Here is a 19,199-nt window from a genome sequence, read left to right as displayed (position 1 = left end):
GTCGTTTACGGAACATGTTACGTGAAATCTTTGCTCAGGGTTAATTATAAGTTCAAGGTTACAGTTTTCTCCCATAAGTGATTTATTGATTTTTTTTTTCAGCATTTAAGAGGGCATGCTATATGCTTTACTAAGGCCCTCATTCTGATTGCCTCAGTCCCCGGCGTGTGCAAGGCTGCTGTGTGGGCGCCTTCAGTGACTTGGATAGTTGCCGTGGTGCCCGCACAGTGGGGGAGGGATGGAGGTGGGCAGGGGGCGTTCACATGGGGATGCCCAGCTTTTCCTGGGCAAACTCACAAAAACACATGGCTGTACCCAGGAAAACGTTGGGCATCCCCATGCGAATTACAGGATCTCACCTGCCCACCCAGTTCTCATACCGGTCGCTGCAAGACTAAGTCAACCCAGACTGACTTAGATTTGCAAGCATGGGAAAAATCATTCAATGATCACCGACCATTGAATGATTTTGCTCCCGTATGCTACCCTGCGAATGGATTTTTATGCAAAACATCCATTCGCAAAGCAGAGGGGATGTGTGGACCATGGAGGGGGATGGACCTCTCACACCCTGCCAACCAGAATCACCCCCTAAGTGACATTTTTTTTTTTGTTTTGCTGTGTGTATAATTATAAAGGAAGTGTAAAGTGAATGTACAGCATAAATCATTTCTGGATTCAGCCAAATGCAAAGGGTTTATAAGTAGAATCAGGTTGTCAGGATTATATTCAGACATTATAAACAGACACTTATTTAACATTATTGCTGTTGTATTCTCTATCTGATTATTTTCTCTTTGTAAATTAGTTTGATGACCACTCCCAATGCTTTTTATTGCAGCCATTCCTTCCTCTGTCAGACAGTGGCCTTATCTACGACTCCGATGAGAGTGTTCCAAGTGATGATGATGAAGATGATGATGACGCATTTCTTTCTGACACACAGATACAAGAGCACACAAATTCTTCTTCTTATAGGTAAAGAGAAATAAAAAAAGTTCTGTAAATTTCTATGCCTATAATTCTAATTTCCCACCAGGTGTGTGAGTGGTTATTTTTTGTGTCTATGGGGGTATTCAATGTGACGGTCACGGCAGTCAAGCAACCGTGACCCAGTCCCGTTCTCGGTCAGCTCGACCGAGAACATGCAGGTGGGATTCAATGTCCCGCCTGCAGCGGGACGAGAAGGGGGCGTGGTCGTGAGTTGCGGCCGGGAAGAGGCGAGCTGCAGCCCTTTCTGCCCAGATACCCTGCTCAATGCTGTCGGGGAAGACAGCATTGAATAGGGCCCGGCGGGCATCTCCCCAACGGGAGATGCCCGCCGGCGATTGAATACCCCCCTAAAGGGCAACACATATTGTTGAGGTGTACGGTGAGAACGTCATGCCATGGAAACAGGTTTGGGTTTGGTGCACCTCCTTTGGTAACCGCAGGACAGATGTTCAAGAGGAAAACCAGAGTACCCGGAGTAAACCCACGCAAGCACGGGGAGAATATACAAACTCCGCTCAGTTAAAGCTATGGTGGGAATTGAACCCATGACCTCAGCACTGTGAGGCAGTAATGCTAACCATTATACCATCCGTGCTGCCCACAGATGATGACAAACATAACTTTCGCTAAAATTCCAGTAAAAGGGAATGGGTCTTGTTTGGAGATATAATTTACAAATGTAAGAGGTCTTTCTATTTCACAACTAATCAGTATTATAAGAATATTGCAGGGATCACATGAATGGGGACATATTAATGAAACCTGACCAGGATTAAGTTATGTCTTACTGTATATCTTGGGTCACATTTTGCTACTTGCAGGGATTCATATCTCTGATCCCCCCCCTTTAGACATACTGTACTCCAAAATCCCAGGTTTTCGCACATGAACTCGCACAAGATTTTGTTATGTCTGAAAGGTACCGACCCCGCAATTGAGCTGGGTTTTTCCCGGGTCTTTCTTCCCGGGTTGTTGACCTGGATTAAGTGAGAATGATGCGGGTATTTGCTCTCTGGCATCTTGAACCGTTTAATTTGCCTGCAAGGGCCGCATGATGCCTGCTGATATCATCAGTGATGGCTGGAGAGGGACAGATGCCACACATGAGAGGACTACGGAATGCAGTGCAGAGAAGCGTTTCAGTGCCAGAGGGCAGGGCTGCCGAGAGGTATGCCAGGCCCCGGTAAAAATCGCAGGAGGCATGGCCGTCTCTTACGATTAGGCCACAACCCAAGAATGTTTAGGGGGGAGGGTGAAAAAAACACTCTAAAGTCGAGGGGGGGGGGGGTGTTATTGTCACCACAGCACAGCACATGCTGTACCTGTGTGCTGCTGCTGCCCAGGAGAGACGGAAGGGGTGGAGGTCAAACCAGGGCCATCGCCGAGCCCCTCCATCAAACCCAGGCTCGAGTAATTAGTATCCGCTCCCCCCCCCCCCTCGGCAGCTCTGCCAGAGGGTATAGAGTGAAGAGCCTTATTTACAAGATTTATGTTAAAGTAAAGACTTTCATACATTTTTTTTATTACTTGAACAAAAATACTTTTGTGCTTTGATTAAAAAAGTGTTTGAAAAAGAAAACTGGTATGGTATTTTTATTGGTATATCATACATGGAATGTAAATTATTTACGATTGTAAACCACACCCAGTCCATTTAGCGCTGTCCCCACATTTACATGACCTCATTATTGTATGCCTGCAGAAATGTGGTCACTTTTAAAACCTAGGATTTTGCAGATGAAAAAATCCCGGGTCTGAGCAGGGAAATTTCCAGTTCGTATGTCTGAAAGAAGTATGAGTGGCCCTATTATATTGATGTGCCCTCTCACACAGAAATTATTTATGTAATAGATGAGGCTAAAAAAGAGCAGCATAATGGAGTCAAAGGGAAAATTTGAATTTCAGTAAAGGGGCGACTCTACAGTGGGCGTTTCATAAAAGCAGTGGTTCTACAGAGGTACAAGTTTGGACTTAGAGGTGTCATTTAACTTTTTGTAAAGTCTTCCCTTTTATTCTGCTGCCACATAAACATATACCCACCCCTGTGTTTTGGAGTAGTCTATGTAGAATGCCTGCTCAGTATGCCCTTCCAATGCATTCTGTAAATGAGGTCTCTCTTGTTACAATAGTCATCTGTTCTGTTTGCAGCTGGACACTGATACGGTTGGCAATGGTGAAACTTGCAGTTCATAATCTTAAGAACTTCTTTCCGACTGCCGGACTAGAATTAACAGGTTGGTTACTAGGTGCATGTATATGGATGTAATGACAAACAAAAGGCACTAGTAGAGCTTGCTTCTAACAGTATTATATATTTTTTTTAGAAATGATATTGCCCATTAATTTACCCACATAGAAATATCAAATGTGTTTGCTTCGCAATTTCACATACAGTATCTATAAATTCAGAACACTTTACAAATAAAGAAGCTAACAGGACACATATATGTCTCCCTTGTTGCCATCAGCAGAAGATGCAATGTGAAGTTGAACTCTATGTAACTAGGTATACTGTATGTTAATGGATCTATTTCTGTTAAGTATTACAGTGGACTTCTTTCCACTTCTCTCACCTTCCCTGAATTAGTTTACCTTGCCGCACTAACATCTAAGTTCCTAAGTTCTGTTTGAGATGGACACATCTCTGGATATTTCTTAACCCCCAATTAGATATAGTTTTAATTGTATAGATCTTTGTAAGCATCCACTTGGCTGATTTGGTTGAAGTGTAAATGATTGTTGGATCCTCTGTCACGATAAATGGTTACGACTAGCATTTTTCTGATTTATTAAAAATTGAAGCATCCTTATTGTAAAGGACTATATTCATTTGGAGCTTTGCCTCCTTAATAATTGATGAGTTCAGTATGATTTCCCGACGTTCATAATGCCGACAAGCATTGGCAGACAGTCAAAATGCTGACACAGTTTTTTGGGGTGTCTAGTTTGACATAGACACCATATAAGCGGCACACTATAACTGTATGCCCACTTGGATCGTGAAGTAAGAATAAGTCGGTTTAAAAAAAAAAATCACAAAAAAATCTCCTTTTGATTATTTGACATGTTGACATTTTAAATGTCTCATTGGCCCTTATTCTGATCGGTGCGGCCGGAGCCGATTATGCGGCCAGGACCGTGCGTGCGAAACCCCGCCTTCCATACGGATCGCCAACTCCGTCCATATGCGGTAAGAAGCTGGCCGAACGGACCGCACGTGTATTTTTCACGGAATACGCCTCCTCCATCTAAGGGAACCTCCCCCATCATTCGATGGTCGCAGACCATCGAATGCAGGACCGAATGCTCCACCAGCACCCGCAACCTCAGACCACACGGACATTTTTCCGTGCAAAAGCAGGGATCTGGGCGGGCAGCTGACATCCGGCGATGTCATATGTCTGCCCCCTACACGTGCGTCACGGCCGCATTACCATATGTACGCCCAGCGTTTTCATGGGAACTCCCATGAAACGCGGGGCGTATGCATATGGTAATGAGCCCAAATAGCCCTTCACGCCCCTCTCCACCCCCTGTTCGGAGTGTTCACATTTCATGCGGGATTTGGCCGTACGCCCCGCTCGCACATGCGCAGAGACGCCTCTGCACATGCGCAGACACAAAATATCGGCGGGCCGAACGCACGCGGATATATCCGCACCGATCAGAATAAGGGCCATTGTGACCATGTCGGCATTTTAAACGTTTCGGTATTTTGACAAGTCTTCCAATGGTTGTCGGTATTTTGACCATCAGAATTTTGACAGTCGGTAAATTTACTGCATCTCTAATTGATTATGCACAGATATATTTAATACAGAACAATGTTTGTTTGATAGGTAATCTATTTAAAGATGATTGTGCTTTTCTTAGACCTACCTGTAACATCTCCACTTGGCATCGCGGTTGTCAAAAACCTAGAAAATTGGGAGCAAATTCTTCATGAAAGATTAGGCCAATTTGAAGGCCCACCACCCAATTACATTAACACATATCCCAGTGAACTTGCCGCTGGTGCGGGACCTGCTATTCTACGTCATAAAGCAATGTTGGACCCTGAAAATACACCATTCAAGTAAGAAATTGTGTCCGCCTGTATTTTGTATATTAAAGGTCAGAAAACATTATTATAAATTTTTACGGCATTTTATTTAAGTGACATTACAAAGAAGAAAAAATGTAGATTTGGGTTATGTTTTTGATCAGTATAACAAATATAAGATTCTAAATAAAAAATTTCACCCTAAATTCATGCATTTGTTATCGCTGTGGAGGTCTGCTTTTTCAATACTCGCTGACAATTGATAGCTAATCTGTTGCCCTTTGTGTTCCTAAGGGACCCACATTATCCTTAATCTCGGGAATGACTTAAAATGTTGCATTATACAAAGAAAGGCACCAAAGTATAATAACATATTTTAACTCACTGATCTTCTTGTTTTTAATGTGGCCCATGACGTAGAACCAAAAAATAGGCAACAACTTTTCCACAGAAAAATCAACAGCAGTGTTGACAAGATCACCACTTGTCACTAGCTGAGCAAGCACTGGCATTCAGCATTATTGAAAACAATGGTATCAGTGAAAATGTTATGTGATTCTGTTATGGACCTGTTCATGCTGATATTTTTCACTTCTCCAAAAGTATTTTCAGAAAATAATAGATTTTGCCATTCACTGCATTATATTTCTGTGGGTCCATTGAAATGAATGGATTTTTCACTTCTTTACATGTGTATATATCAGGTAACTTGCAAATTACCATGTAAATCAGTTTAAAACCATGCTGAAACTTTGAAATTCTGCAAAAGTATTTTCACATGTGTATATAAAAGTTTGGCCGTTATTCAAAAATAATTATTGTTTTTCAGCCACAGGGGGGTAGTCTATCTGTGCAGGATTTTTCACCAGTACCAGCAAAAAACACGTGGATTGGCGAATTTGCCGCAAATTCACGCCCGTTTTTGCGCCCGTTCTTGCCCCGTACCAATTCAACTCAAAGGAAACCACATGGGCAAAAACTGACGCAAAAACAGGCATTATGGAATACTGGTTGATGAATCATTGCCGTTTTTTCACCTGCCATCATTTAATGAAAGTGGTATTTTCCTCACGATATGACAATACAGTACTATTTTTATATAGATCCAAGGATTACACTGCGCTGCCTACCAAACGGATATGGCATTTCCTAGTCAAGCAAGAACTCCTCCAGGAAACCTTCATACGATACATCTTTACAAAGAAAAGGAAACAAAGTGAGGTAAATTTAGAGGAATAGACATGTTTTGCATCAATCCATATTCCACATTTTTGGGTAATAATGCTTTTGTCTGTTTTATCGTTTTGCTTTCCACCTTAATTTTGTTAGCAAATGTAGTAGCTTAAGTGTTTGTGTGATGTTAGGCTCAAACCGCTATATTGGTTTATTTTTCAGTGTAACAACATTATGAATCATTTCTTACTTTCCCCATACATCAGGCAGCAGATTCCCCATTCAGATGGGATCTGCCAATCGGCGGTCATCGATGAGCATTGATCCTTTGGGGAAATTAAACTTGTTAAAAAGCCCTGCTTTGCCAATCCCCCTAAACAATCTAGTTTTTTTTTAAACTTGTTTAATATTTTCGATTCCCCAACCCACCCATTAGGGGGTTGGGACATTGCCACACTCATAGTAGTGTATGGAGGCCTTAAGAAGTGTTTGAGGATAATTATGAGAATGTGAATACTTTTAGTGGAACATAGAGAAATGGGTCTATGTACTGTAAGTATGATCCTTCCACTCTATTGTTACTCTTTGTTGGTTCACCTTTTCAGCCTTGTGTTTCTGCTTTTTCATATAATTTTTTTAATTATTTTTTTGTTTGTTTTTTGTTTTATTTTAGTTATATGTTCATTGTGCATGGCAAAGCATTGCAAAAGTATTAGTTGTTTTTAAAATGAATTTCTTAATAGTGATCTGGAATGTCTCATATTTATTTTTTCTTGTATGTGTTTTTTTGTGCATGTGTTTCCGTGTTTGTGATTGTGTGGTGTCATGTAGTCTGTAGAAGACAGTGCGGAGCGTGTCAGAGTAGACTCCCTATCCCTAGCGGATCTTCAGAAAAACCAGGTAGTATGGCTAACAAAGGCTCCTCCTTCTCTAGCACTCACACCTCCATATTCACTGGTTACCAGCATTTTATGTTCTAATAGTCTTCACTGCCTTCTCCTTGGCTTTCTTCTCTGCTAGCTATATGTTTATATTACATTGCTTATAGTACGCAATGCGTTATTTAAATATGCATACCTTCAGCAAGATTCCATAGTGCCTGGCTGACATTGGGTTTCTGTGGATCTCTTATTAACATTCTATGTGTGACACTAATGTTGGATATTTTCTCTGGCGCCTGGTTTGGGGAACATTGCTATTTCTGCTCTACCTGTCTGAATACATAATATGGACATAAAAGTAAAGTGCTGGAACAAGTGAACTTTGATTGCATGTGTTTAAACTGCTTCTAAATGTGCTTTAAAGAGAAAATCACATTTTTGCAAAAGTTGCTGTTGTAATGCACAGAATTCTGTTGCAGGTGGAAGCTGATCTTGGTTATCCAGGTGGAAAAGCAAAAATAATTCACAAAGAGTCTGATATAATAATGGCTTTTGCTATTAACAAGGTAATTCAACTAAAATGTTTAAATGTACAACTATAGTCTTTATTTTACGTTTAACCTGCTCTGCTGTATCCTTCATTTTATGAATCATTGAATTGCTTTACAGAATCATTTTATGAGGCTAGGGTTACATTTTTTAAATTGTGGTTGTAGCCCAACATTTAAACCGTCACTGATATTAAACTCCAACTTGGTAATCATACCCTTCGATGCTCTAACTCATCTGGTTAACATGTACTTCCATACTGTATATTTTAGAGCAGCTATTCTTATAATGTGGATCATTTTTTTACATATATAGTATATTGTAGCTTTGGATTTCCTTTTCTTTGGAAGTGCTGCCGTTTGTTCACGTCAACAAGTTCCTCTCACTTTGCTGACCAGCTCTGCGAGAACTGTTGGAGTGAGGCAGCTTTAGCAGGGCTAGAACTTTCTGCCGGCTTCAGCTGTAATAGAGATTTAGGACATGTACACAGCTGAACAACATCGGGATGATTTTATTTTTTTCCAGGCTGATTGCTCTCCATTGATAAATTCTGGTTGGCTGTGTTGCAGATCAATCAGAAGACATTATTAAAAATTGTTAAATCCAGCATGGCATGTTAGATTATGCCGTTGTCCCACTGCAGTACGATTGGGCAGCATGATGTGATTGCAGGTATATCAGCTGGGAACATATCATTATGATGTGTACTTAGCCATCCATTTAGGAGCTAATAGTCATTCCTAGCCTTGTACTCATCCTTTTCATGAAGTGAGCAAGTTAGGGGTAAATAAATAGATAAATCCACTTAAAGAAAAAAAAGTAACTTATTTTGTAATGAGTATATTATTTTACTTAAGAAATTGATGATAGTTTGCTAATTCTATCTAGGCAACTGGTAATGAAATTGTCTTGGCCTCGACACATGATGTGCAAGAACTTGATGTATCCTGTCTGTTGGCTGCTCAACCGTATATATGGATTGGGGAAGAGTATGACCGAGAGTCTAAGGGGTAAGTCTGTCTCTGCATCTCCATTTCTAATACCCTATGTTACACCTTAATCAAGAAGTGATCTATAAGTGCTCATCTTTGCTTTTTCCTAGTTCGGATGAACTTGATTTTAAAGGCTCCACCACAGCTATTCATCAGCCAAATGTGGCTTCCTTCAACTTGGGACAGATGCAGTCCTCGTCTTCCATGCCGTGGTTGGGGAGTGGGCAAACCAGCACTGGCGCTGGCATTGTATGCATATCTTACTATCTTTATCTTGTATTTTAATTGTGTGACATTGGTGCATCCATAAGCTTTCATGTTCTTCTACACCTGCAATAATATAATACACTTAACTTGATGGGGAAATTGCTTTTCTAGTTTTATGCGTCAATGAGTGAATTTATGAAATACATTCTTTTTAAGCTGTATTAAGTAATTAAGCTAGTCCTAGTGCAAATCCAAACTTTGTACAACTTTGCTACTGCACTATATGCATGAAACATGTCTCGAGTTAATGATTGGTCAAAATATAATTATTTTTTTTTTGACATTTTTCCAAAAGATAATAAAACGGAATCTACATAACGTTAAGAGAATGGCATCCCACCCAGTCCACCAATATTGTAAGTAAAAGCTAAAGAAATATGCTTTCAAATAAATGAGCTCTGAATGCAGCAATATCAGTTTCACTGTGTTTACTCTAGATCTTACCGGCGCTCAGGATGGCAGTGTCCGCATGTTTGAGTGGAGTCGTCCCCAGCAGCTTATCTGCTTTCGTCAGGCAGGAAATGCCCGGGTTACAAGATTGTACTTTAATTCCCAAGGCAACAAGGTTTCTTTACTTTTCGTACATTATTCTCCTGTGTGGATAATTATACAGTATATGTTGGGACAGATTCAGAAAAGCAATAAAGCAAATGATTTTGTGTCTGGAACATACCATGTTGCTATGCAAGGGACTTGTATATTGTTTCTCTAAGGGTAAATACTGGCTGCTTTTGTATGTGGCTCACAGATGTTAGGTACTGTAGCTTTATTTTTGCACTGCAATTTAGATTTCAGTTTAAACTCACCCCACCCAGATCTAAATCTGCAGCGCAACATGGTTTTGGCCATTTTCATGCTTTTTTGCTTTGCTAACAAAGCTGATTCAGACTCCACAAATACAGATTGGTTTCATTCAGGCCACTAGAAGTATAATACAGGCTGAATATCCCTTATCCGAAATGCTCGGGATAACAAGCGTTTTGGATAAGGGATTTTTACCCATTTTGGAATATTTTTTTTTCATACTTACCTGGTCCCCTGTCAGTGCCCTGATGTTCCCCCGCGTCCATGGCGGCCTTCGGAATCCTCTCCAGTGGCATCTCCCGTCCCAGGGGTGCATTGCGCGAGTGCGCGGACGCAATGGTGACGTCACCCGCACACTTTCGCAATGCACCCCTGAGACCGGAGATGCCGCTGGAGAGGATTACGAAGCCCACCGTGGACACCGGGGGACGAGGTAAGTATAAAACAAAACAGTGTGGGGGAAAAAAACAAAAAGAAAATTCTGAAATATTCTGAAAACCTACAGTTTTCAGAATATTTCGGATAAGGGATGTACGGTTAAGGGATACACAAACTGGACAAGTACAGTATGCAGCCACTGTGCGCTAAGATCAGATATTTGGTAGATTCAGAGAAATTATGTCACTATTCTGCAAGCTGGCTGGGGGAGGAGAGTATGGGGGGGGGGGGGGGGAATCTTAGAATGCACACCCAATATACATGAGGTGCTATCATGCTGGGACTTGTAGTTCTGCAAAGAAAAACATGTGGTGCAGATGCACACTCCATATTATTAATCAATCAATCAATCAATCAATAACAGAGGTTCTTGGTATATCAATTGGCCAAGAAATAGGGGGAGGAGAGTGACAGGCATGTACAGTTGTCAGAGCAGGGTTGGGGCAGCAAAAAGAGGGAGTGGAGAAAATTAAAGTTGGGTCAGGGTGCACACACAACCACTACTGTATGTACATATATACCCCACACATGCACTGTATGTATATACTGTAGTAGTTGTTTGCTTTCATAACTGAAAAAGGTTTCTCAACAAAGTATTAAAAAATTAACATTTCATTTATGATCATGTTAATTGGTCCAATTACATTTGAGTCCTGATACAGGACTGGGTATAAAAATAGTAAGAAATGCCTAAACACTTTATTGGATATTTTGTTTAACCCCCTTGAATCAAAGCTGAAATATACTGTATGCATCTCCATTGTTTAATTTCAACTCCGTTATGGTGACCTAACTAAATATAGACAGTCCACTCTTCCTGCAGCTCAGTTGACTGGAACCTATTCATTGGCAGGAATGGTGGTCTATTGGCCTTAAATACGCTAATATAAATTTTCTGCAGAGATAAAAAAAATCCCAGGTTTTTGCACGTAAACACTTATCAACCCATGATTTTTGGCAATGAAAAAATGTCTTTATTTTATTGTGTCAATGATGAGCACTGTGTGCTGTAATTTCAGGACTGTAAATTTTCTGTCTTTATAACTTACAGTGTGGCGTGGCTGATGGAGAAGGGTATTTAAGCATTTGGCAAGTAAACCAGGCAGTCTCCAATCCCAAACCTTACCTGGTAAGTAGTTGAAAAAGAGTTGCTTTATACTTAATAAAATGATGAAGTAGAATTTTTAAGTGTACTTTATTAATTTTCCCTATGTAGTATCAAGATTTCTGTGCTTCTACATATTGAAGCTGAAAACGGGTTGTATTTGCTTAAACATAGCTTGATCCGGTGCCCTCACAAAATAGACTGCAATCTGATATATCAGTGGTTCTCAAACTTGGTCCTCAGGACCCCACCTGACAGGTGCATTCATTACTTACTAACACATTTTAAAAGATCCACAGGTGGAGCTAATTATTTCACCTGATTCTTTGAGAAGACCTGAAAAAACATGCACTGTGTGGGGTCCTGAGGACCGACTTTGAGAACCTGTGCGATATATCAACACACAAAATAAGAAAAAAAATGATATATGTGTGCTGAGCATATTTTCTGCCATAAGACATTTCACCTGCATGCGATGCAATGCGATTTTAAATTCTATAACCAGCCTAATGGTTTTTTTCAATGTTAAATGGCCCCCCTATACGATTTTTTATTGTATAAGCACCCTAATGAGTGCTTACAATGTTAAATGCACCCCCACGCCACCCCCACTATCAACGCCAACCCAAAGCGTGGCGAGCACAGCGAGCCCGCGAGGGTCGGCAGTACGCGTCCTCTGACCTTTTCATACCCCCACTATCCACGTCGGCGTGGAGTTGATTTTATATAGTGTGGCGAGCGCAGTGAGCCACCGAGCCCGAAGCGTGGCGAGTGCATGCGCATTACTTTGCATGTATTCTGCGTCCGCTCGCCACGCTTCGGGCACGGTGGCTCGCTACGCTCGCCACACTATGTTGTACAATCAACTCCACGCCGACGTGGATGCTGGGGGTATGAAAAGGTCGGAGGACGCATACCGCCGCCACTCGCGGGCTCGCTGCGCTCACCACGCTTCGGGTTGGCGTTTATAGTGGGGGTGCTATTAACATTGTAAGCACCCATTACGGTGCTTATACAATTAATAATCTTATAGGGGGGCCATTTAACATTGAAAGCACCCATTAGGGTGCTTATACAATTTAAAATCGTATACCATCGCATTGTATGCCATATACAATGGTATATGATTTTAAATTGTATTACATTGGGTGCCATCGCGTCGCATACCATTGTAAGGCTTATGGTATACGATGCGATGATCGCCGTGCTAGGAAACAAGTACCCAGCTCAGTTTACAGCTAAAATGGGGCTACTGCTTCCGAAAACATGCAGGCTTAACTGAAACTGTGTGTTTTCAGTAGAATATATATTTTTTTTATCTGGCAAACTAATTAGATAGCCGAGTTAATAAAATAAATTAGGAAAAATAGCTTCAGTTTTTCACTCAGTGTTTTATCAGGGGTAATAGGATAACCCCCCTTATTCTTTGACAACTATCAAAAAAGTGCATTAATTAAGGATAGAAGTGGGGGAAAATTATGGCCATGGATAGTGTAAAGTCAATCTGAACTGCTATTTTATAAATAATGTGCATTTCATTGGTACATAGAAGACAAATGCTTGTTCATGAATAGCAGCGCTTGTTTATGTATGTGCATATTAGCTATGAATTCTGTAGGTTGCAGCATACATGAGACTGAGCGCTGTCTTTGTATCCTGCAAAAGAAACAGAACAGACTGTGCACACAGTGATATGTCTACATGTCTGTCTAATCTGACCATCTATCTAATCTAAAGGCGTTACTTGCACATTGAAAATTCTGCTGGGGAAAAGCGTTGACCTTTACATTTTCTTTATAATTTCCTTGGCATAATACAACAGTACCTAGCCACATGTTTTTCCTTTTTGTGTTTTTTTATTGTGAACAAGTAAACTTTCATCTCTGGCCGCAGCCAGAAGCCAGTGCTATTTACTGTACTTGCACGGCCTTGTATCTACAAACTGCTACCGTTTGATCAGAATAAGGAACATTTCTGCCTCAAAGGTAATTTTGTATTTACAGCTGCAGGCGGAATGATAACCGGATTAAACCTTTACTTTATAATTGGTTGAAATATATGTTCACATTGGAGCGCCGAGTGAATTTATAATCGGTGGTTTCCAGCAAACCTTAAAATTGCTCAATTTCTATATTTGTGTTTCCATTTGTGTATCCTGTAGAATTAAGTTACTTCCTTTACTAAAACTCAAAGCAATTAGCCATTTCTGAGGTAAATATAGCATTGCACATCCCAAAGCTCCCTTATTGCAGCGGTAAGTCTTAACAAGATAATTTTGTCTAGAAGCTTCTGGAAGGAGTTGAAGCATGGATGTGGCTTGCACAAAGTGTGCACCATCCATGTGATGAACTGTACCGGTAGTATCAAAATGAGTTTCAGTCAAAATATCAGATTCATTTTTACAACATAGCTGTTTTTTATTTTATTTTGCAGTCTATAATAAAATAGGAATAGTATCCCTATACAAACAATGGCCCTTATTCTGGATCACTCGCAAAGGCAAATTCCTTCTCAAACGGACAAAACAATGTGCACGGCGGGGGGGATTAGATGTAACATGTGCAGAGAGAATTAGATTTGGGTGGGGTTTTACTTCACAGTGAGATCTATATTGCAGTGTGAAAAAAAAGCAGTCAGGATTATCCCTGCACAGAAACTAAATCACTCACACAAATGTAACTCTCTCTGCACATGTTACATCTGCCCCACCTGCAGTGCACATGGTTTTGTCCATTTGAGATGGAATTTGCCTTTGCGAGTGAACCAGAATAAGGGCCAATGTTCTTATTGTTGCAGAGTCTCTCAGAATAATGATAATTATATGTATTTGTTCTGCATTTTGCATTTGGTGGTTTATGCATATTTAGTTACTATGGAATCCTTTTATATAAATAAGTTGTAGTTCTTTATTTTAAACACATAGTCCATTTGTAGCCTTAAAATAAAGCGAACATCTCTATTTACTTATTAATCCAGTGTATGTGCAAATAAAGTGGTAACAAAATGTGTAGTGAAAAGTGCACCACTTGTAATATTTTATATAACATTGAAGAAAAACATATCTCTCTAGAAAGGTTAAAAGGGAAAACAGTGTTTAGGTAGACTGTCAACACATGAATAGGTTAGCATGTTTTTCGTGTTTTTTCGTGTTTTTTGTGTGTCAATGTCGACACCTTAGGACGTGGACCCCCATTGAGTGTACAACATACCATTACATGCCTTGCTTTGGTCACCATGCATTCGGAAAAACTCATGTTGACCTTTTCATGTATCGGCCATTGCCACATTGACCTTGTGCATGTTAACCTACTATCGGGATACCCTCTAGAAATGGGAGAGACTGTAATGTATCCCTGTTGGAAACCGCTATCTCAATTCACCTTTTATATCAAACCACCACTGTCACTCTATGAAATACAAACTTAATTAATTTGTGAATGGAATGTCACATTGTGAATAGTAATAATCTATTACACATGCCTACAAAGTGATTTTCTTTTTTTTCCATATAAACCTGCAAGGGAATATTCTCTGAACATTTATTAAAATTTAGAAGCAAGTAAACAAACCCAGGGCCTCCGAGAGCGGCCCAGGGATTTGGGTACTTTTTGGGGTATGACCAAACCTGTCTAGACTCTACCTCAAAATTAAAAGCGATGGCACTGCAACAGCGAAATTATAAGCGATGGCACTGCAACAAATTATAAGCGATGGCACTGCAACAGCAAAATTATAAGCAATGGCACCAGCTGCTGCAAAGGGAAATATTTAACACCCTCAACAGCAGACCTGGGCCAAGGCCACCCCTGAGCGCAGGTAATTACTGTCCCCCTTTTTAATGGTGCCCTTGAACTAAAGCAGATAACCTCTATGCAATATTTTTTAACAATATTCACAATATCGTTAACGATATTGTTGTTCATATCGTCTAGTGCAAGCATGGGCAACCTGTGGCTGTTGTGAAAATACAAGTCCCAGCATGCCTCACCACAAGTTTTGCTATTAGCAAATGCTAAAACTGTGGCAATGCAGCTGGAGAGCCCCAGGTTGCCCATGTCTCGTCTAGCACGTACTCATTATATTGTTAACAATGACCACTCCCATGGGTTGTTAACAACCCCCGTCCCTGTCATCTGGACATGCAAATCTGCATATATCATGAATAGCTGCACTTTTAGTGGGGGCCAGGCGATGTCACTGAACGATATTGCTAATGATATTGTTCAGTGTGTATGTCTTATATCATTCGTCTGGGAGGTACAACGATATTGGTAATGTGTATATATACATATATACCCAGCTTTATTAGTAAAATGACTTTTAAATGTGCCCGCAAATTGTAGTTGTTTCAAACATTTATGAACAACACTTTGTAAACGCCTTCAACCAGATTCCCAATTTCTAACCAGTTCCCTAATATATATGAAGCCGTAAAATTAGCTTATTCAAAGCTTTCAATGAGGTGATGATTCTCATAATCGTGAAGTGAAACTAAAAAGAAAAATGTTCATAATGTATGTGCTTCCCAATATAAGTGATCATTCTGGAGTGCTTGAGTATGTAGTCTAGAACACTAGTTCATGTTGTGTTGTATTTATTACTCCTGTTTTATGGTCGAGATGCCGTGCTATGAGAGTCCCGATACGATCAGATCGCATCGGGACTCGCATCGCACGGCATGCATGGAGTGACACAATTTAGACCAGCGGTTCTCAAACTGTGGGTCCTGACCCCAAAGTGGGTCCCGACCACCTCAGCATGGGGTCATGGCTCTGTGTTGCTGATCATCAGGCTAATGTGTCTGAGATGGGGGGACAGGGTATAACTCCATTAAGTAAACACACACTGTTTCCCTCTTCCATCCCCCGGTCACCCGTTTGCATCCACTCCATTACCCACTTCCTCTTTGTCACAAAAGCGGTCACTTCACTTCACCGACAACACATGTGGCGGCCATTCAGTAGGAACTTGCTGGGGTCCAGTAATCATTTTTATTGTCTGACAGGGTCCCAGAGCAAAATAGTTTGAGCACCCCTGATTAAGACTATATAGTGCAGATCTGCACAGTATAGTCTTGGCTGCTCTCTCTATTTGACTGCCGATGTTCACTCACACGTGAGTGCGCATCGGCAGCGCATTGGGCTCACAAGCCCCAAAAAAGCACACAATCAGCATGCGATATGGCTTCCGATGTTCACTATATCGGCAACATCGGAAGCCATCGCACCGTGTGTACACACTATTACTCATTGTGCACAATAATTTAGGATGAACAGAAAATGTATTAATTTATATCATCTGTCCGAGATTTTGAAATATTATATTAGGAGTACTGTGTTCAGTTGGGAGTATATGCGCCTTCATACTACTTTCATTGCTGCATCTTCTGTTTAGGTGATCTCTCACATAAGATGGAAACTGTTACACCATAACTAGCTTTGCATTTGGAAAGTGTAGCATATTGGTGCTGCTGTACCAGTGGTATCTCTAAGGGGTTGCGGCCCGCACCGACTATCATTCACCAAGGGGTGACCTCAAATTGCCAATTCTTGCTCAGTGACAGGAGCTGGTGATGCACTGTAACATTATATGGAGCTCCAGCTACGGTCACAATGTAGGAACAGCAAAGACCTTATAAAGTCCTTCTGTGCTAAATGTAAGTAGGTGGATAAAAGGTCAGTGAACCTTGTCATGTCATGTCATGTGGGCCTATATCTACATTTATAGGGAAATTAGTCAGCATATAACAAACTATTCCATGATGATTGTGCAAAATAAAATCAGTCCTAATGGAAATATCCTTACTTTTTGTTTTTTAGAGCTGGCAGTGTCATACCAAAACCACAAGTGACTTTGCATTTGTTACCTCATCAAGCTTGGTTGCTACATCAGGACAATCCAATGATAGCCGGTAGGTGCATTGTAGTAAACTAGCATTTTAGTATAAAGTGTCAGTAATGTGCTAGAAAAATTTGCTATAGGAAAAATATGTACAGATATGTCCACATACAACTATCCTCTATGAGATGCAAGTTGCATTATGCATGGTATGTGAGTGCGTGTGACTTTGTAGTGCCAGGCGACGTTGCACTCATCTTTTTCCATTAAAATGTGCTTTATTCACCAAACGGATCAAATAGGACACACAAGCAGCTCCTGCTTGTGCATGCTGCATATAATTTTAATCAGCAAGAGTTGTTTGTGCAAATTTGCACCATTTTCTCCCGCCATGCTATGGTGCAACTAGAAGTGCTATTTAACATGAAACAAGGCAAGATTTATGCCGTCATAACTGTATAATACATATATAGTGTAGGGGCCAGTGTACATTACATACTCAAGGATGGGAATAATGGAACAGAGTCGAACTTCAAAATGATTTCTCTCTTTGTGATTAAAAACTAAATTAAATACACATTAATGCTACATTAACACACACGCCCTTCAAACAGTTCAGTAAGTACCCCTATTTTCAGCATAGCATGGTAATAGTAAATACAGGAGCAGGAACTTTTATACACACATTTAGGAGGAAGTCTTATCTGAATTCGTAGCCACTTTAAAGCACTATCACTGTTCTGGTTTATCTGCAGTTTGCAGAAGACACTAAACAATGTACATCGAAAGCCTTTCTGTTTAGATTCTCCTTTATTTCCTTCTGTCTTTTGCGAAAAGGAGGTTGGTGGGAGGGTGGTGCAGGATGCAGTGCTTCTGATACATCAGCTTTTCAGAACTACTGTAATTCAACCAAATACAGATGTGTCCACATACATCTAGACTCCTTGCATGTTTAACAACACTTCTCGTCATGGTGCGACAGTAGCTTAGAGTGTGTTTGTGTGGGACTTTTCCATTAAAATGTATCTTATTTTGAAAGCAATGTGAATAGGACACGCAAGCATTTTCTGTTGATTGAAATGATATTCAGCATATTCTGTATGTGACCCCAGCTATGGGGGATATTCAATCTCCTGCAGCCATTCCCGATGGGGAGATGGCTGCGGGGCCCTATTCAATGCTGTCTTCCTCGACAGCAGTGAGCAGGGGATCTCGGCAGAACGGCCGGGAATTAACGAGATCCCGGCCACAGCTCGCCGATTCCTGGCGGCTTCTCGCGGTCACGCCCCCTTCTCGACCCGTGACACGCAGGGCATTGAATCCTGCCTGCAAAATCTCGGTCTAGCGGACCAAGAACGGGATGTGGTCACGGCTGTCGGGAGAGCCCGACAGACATGACGCAACATTGAATACCCCCCTATATCTGCATATGAAATGCTAAGTTACAGTGTTTTCCAGCCAAAAGTTTCAAGCAGAAAAGGGTATCCTGAAATTATGTTCCTTCATATATTGGGAGTCTTGACAATTTCTTTAAGTACCGGGTGCATCAAAAACAAGCTGGGGCATCCCCTCAGTCCCATATCACCGTCAAACATGAATAGATTAAATACACATTTAGGTTACATCTTTGGTAATTTGTAAAAGCCCTGGCCAGATTTTCCCACACACATTATTTTTGTGAGTTTTGACTATAATAATAATAATAATAATAATAATAATAATAATAATAATAATAATTATTATTAATATTAAAACAAATGGTATTTAGAAGTTATAAATATATTTGTTTTATTATTATAATCCTTTTACTCAAAACTCTGGAGTGTATGGCAGTATGACAGGTGAGGCTCCGCCTACCCTGACTGCATATCACTGCTTCATATGTTTTCCATCCAAGTCTGTAAGCCAAAATCTATTGAGTAATGAGGACTGTTCTTTTTTTTTTTTTAGAAATGTCTGCCTGTGGGATACATTGATATCACCCAATAACAGCCTAGTTCACGGTAAGCTTGACATTTAGTCAGAATTCTTGTTACAGTTCCTTAAATACAATTGCTTAAATCCCCTGTAATTATTGCACAGACTGTTTTTTTCATCCTCTGTTGGTTATTTGTATA

The 19,199-nt window shown here is 40.6% G+C and overlaps 1 protein-coding gene across 2 annotated transcripts in view; it reads left to right on the top strand.

The window, feature by feature from the left end:
• Positions 1-19,199, top strand: part of DMXL2 (Dmx like 2) — a 122,471-nt gene that overhangs the window by 100,892 nt on the left and 2,380 nt on the right. The window contains exons 30-42 of one of the 2 annotated variants that reach the window (XM_083183914.1): positions 842-978; positions 3,142-3,227; positions 4,867-5,068; positions 6,139-6,256; positions 7,040-7,108; positions 7,569-7,655; positions 8,527-8,648; positions 8,741-8,879; positions 9,193-9,253; positions 9,335-9,462; positions 11,191-11,268; positions 17,064-17,155; positions 19,033-19,085. In XM_083183914.1, coding sequence (XP_083040040.1) covers positions 842-978; positions 3,142-3,227; positions 4,867-5,068; positions 6,139-6,256; positions 7,040-7,108; positions 7,569-7,655; positions 8,527-8,648; positions 8,741-8,879; positions 9,193-9,253; positions 9,335-9,462; positions 11,191-11,268; positions 17,064-17,155; positions 19,033-19,085 — 1,372 coding nt within the window. The remainder of the gene's footprint in view (positions 1-841; positions 979-3,141; positions 3,228-4,866; positions 5,069-6,138; positions 6,257-7,039; positions 7,109-7,568; positions 7,656-8,526; positions 8,649-8,740; positions 8,880-9,192; positions 9,254-9,334; positions 9,463-11,190; positions 11,269-17,063; positions 17,156-19,032; positions 19,086-19,199) is intronic. The other variant, XM_083183915.1, reaches the window with a different exon arrangement.

This window comes from Crinia signifera, chromosome 4, assembly GCF_055691185.1.
Source record: "Crinia signifera chromosome 4, ASM5569118v1, whole genome shotgun sequence".
Lineage (NCBI taxonomy): Eukaryota > Metazoa > Chordata > Amphibia > Anura > Myobatrachidae > Crinia > Crinia signifera.
This window is presented reverse-complemented; position numbering and strand designations above follow the sequence as displayed.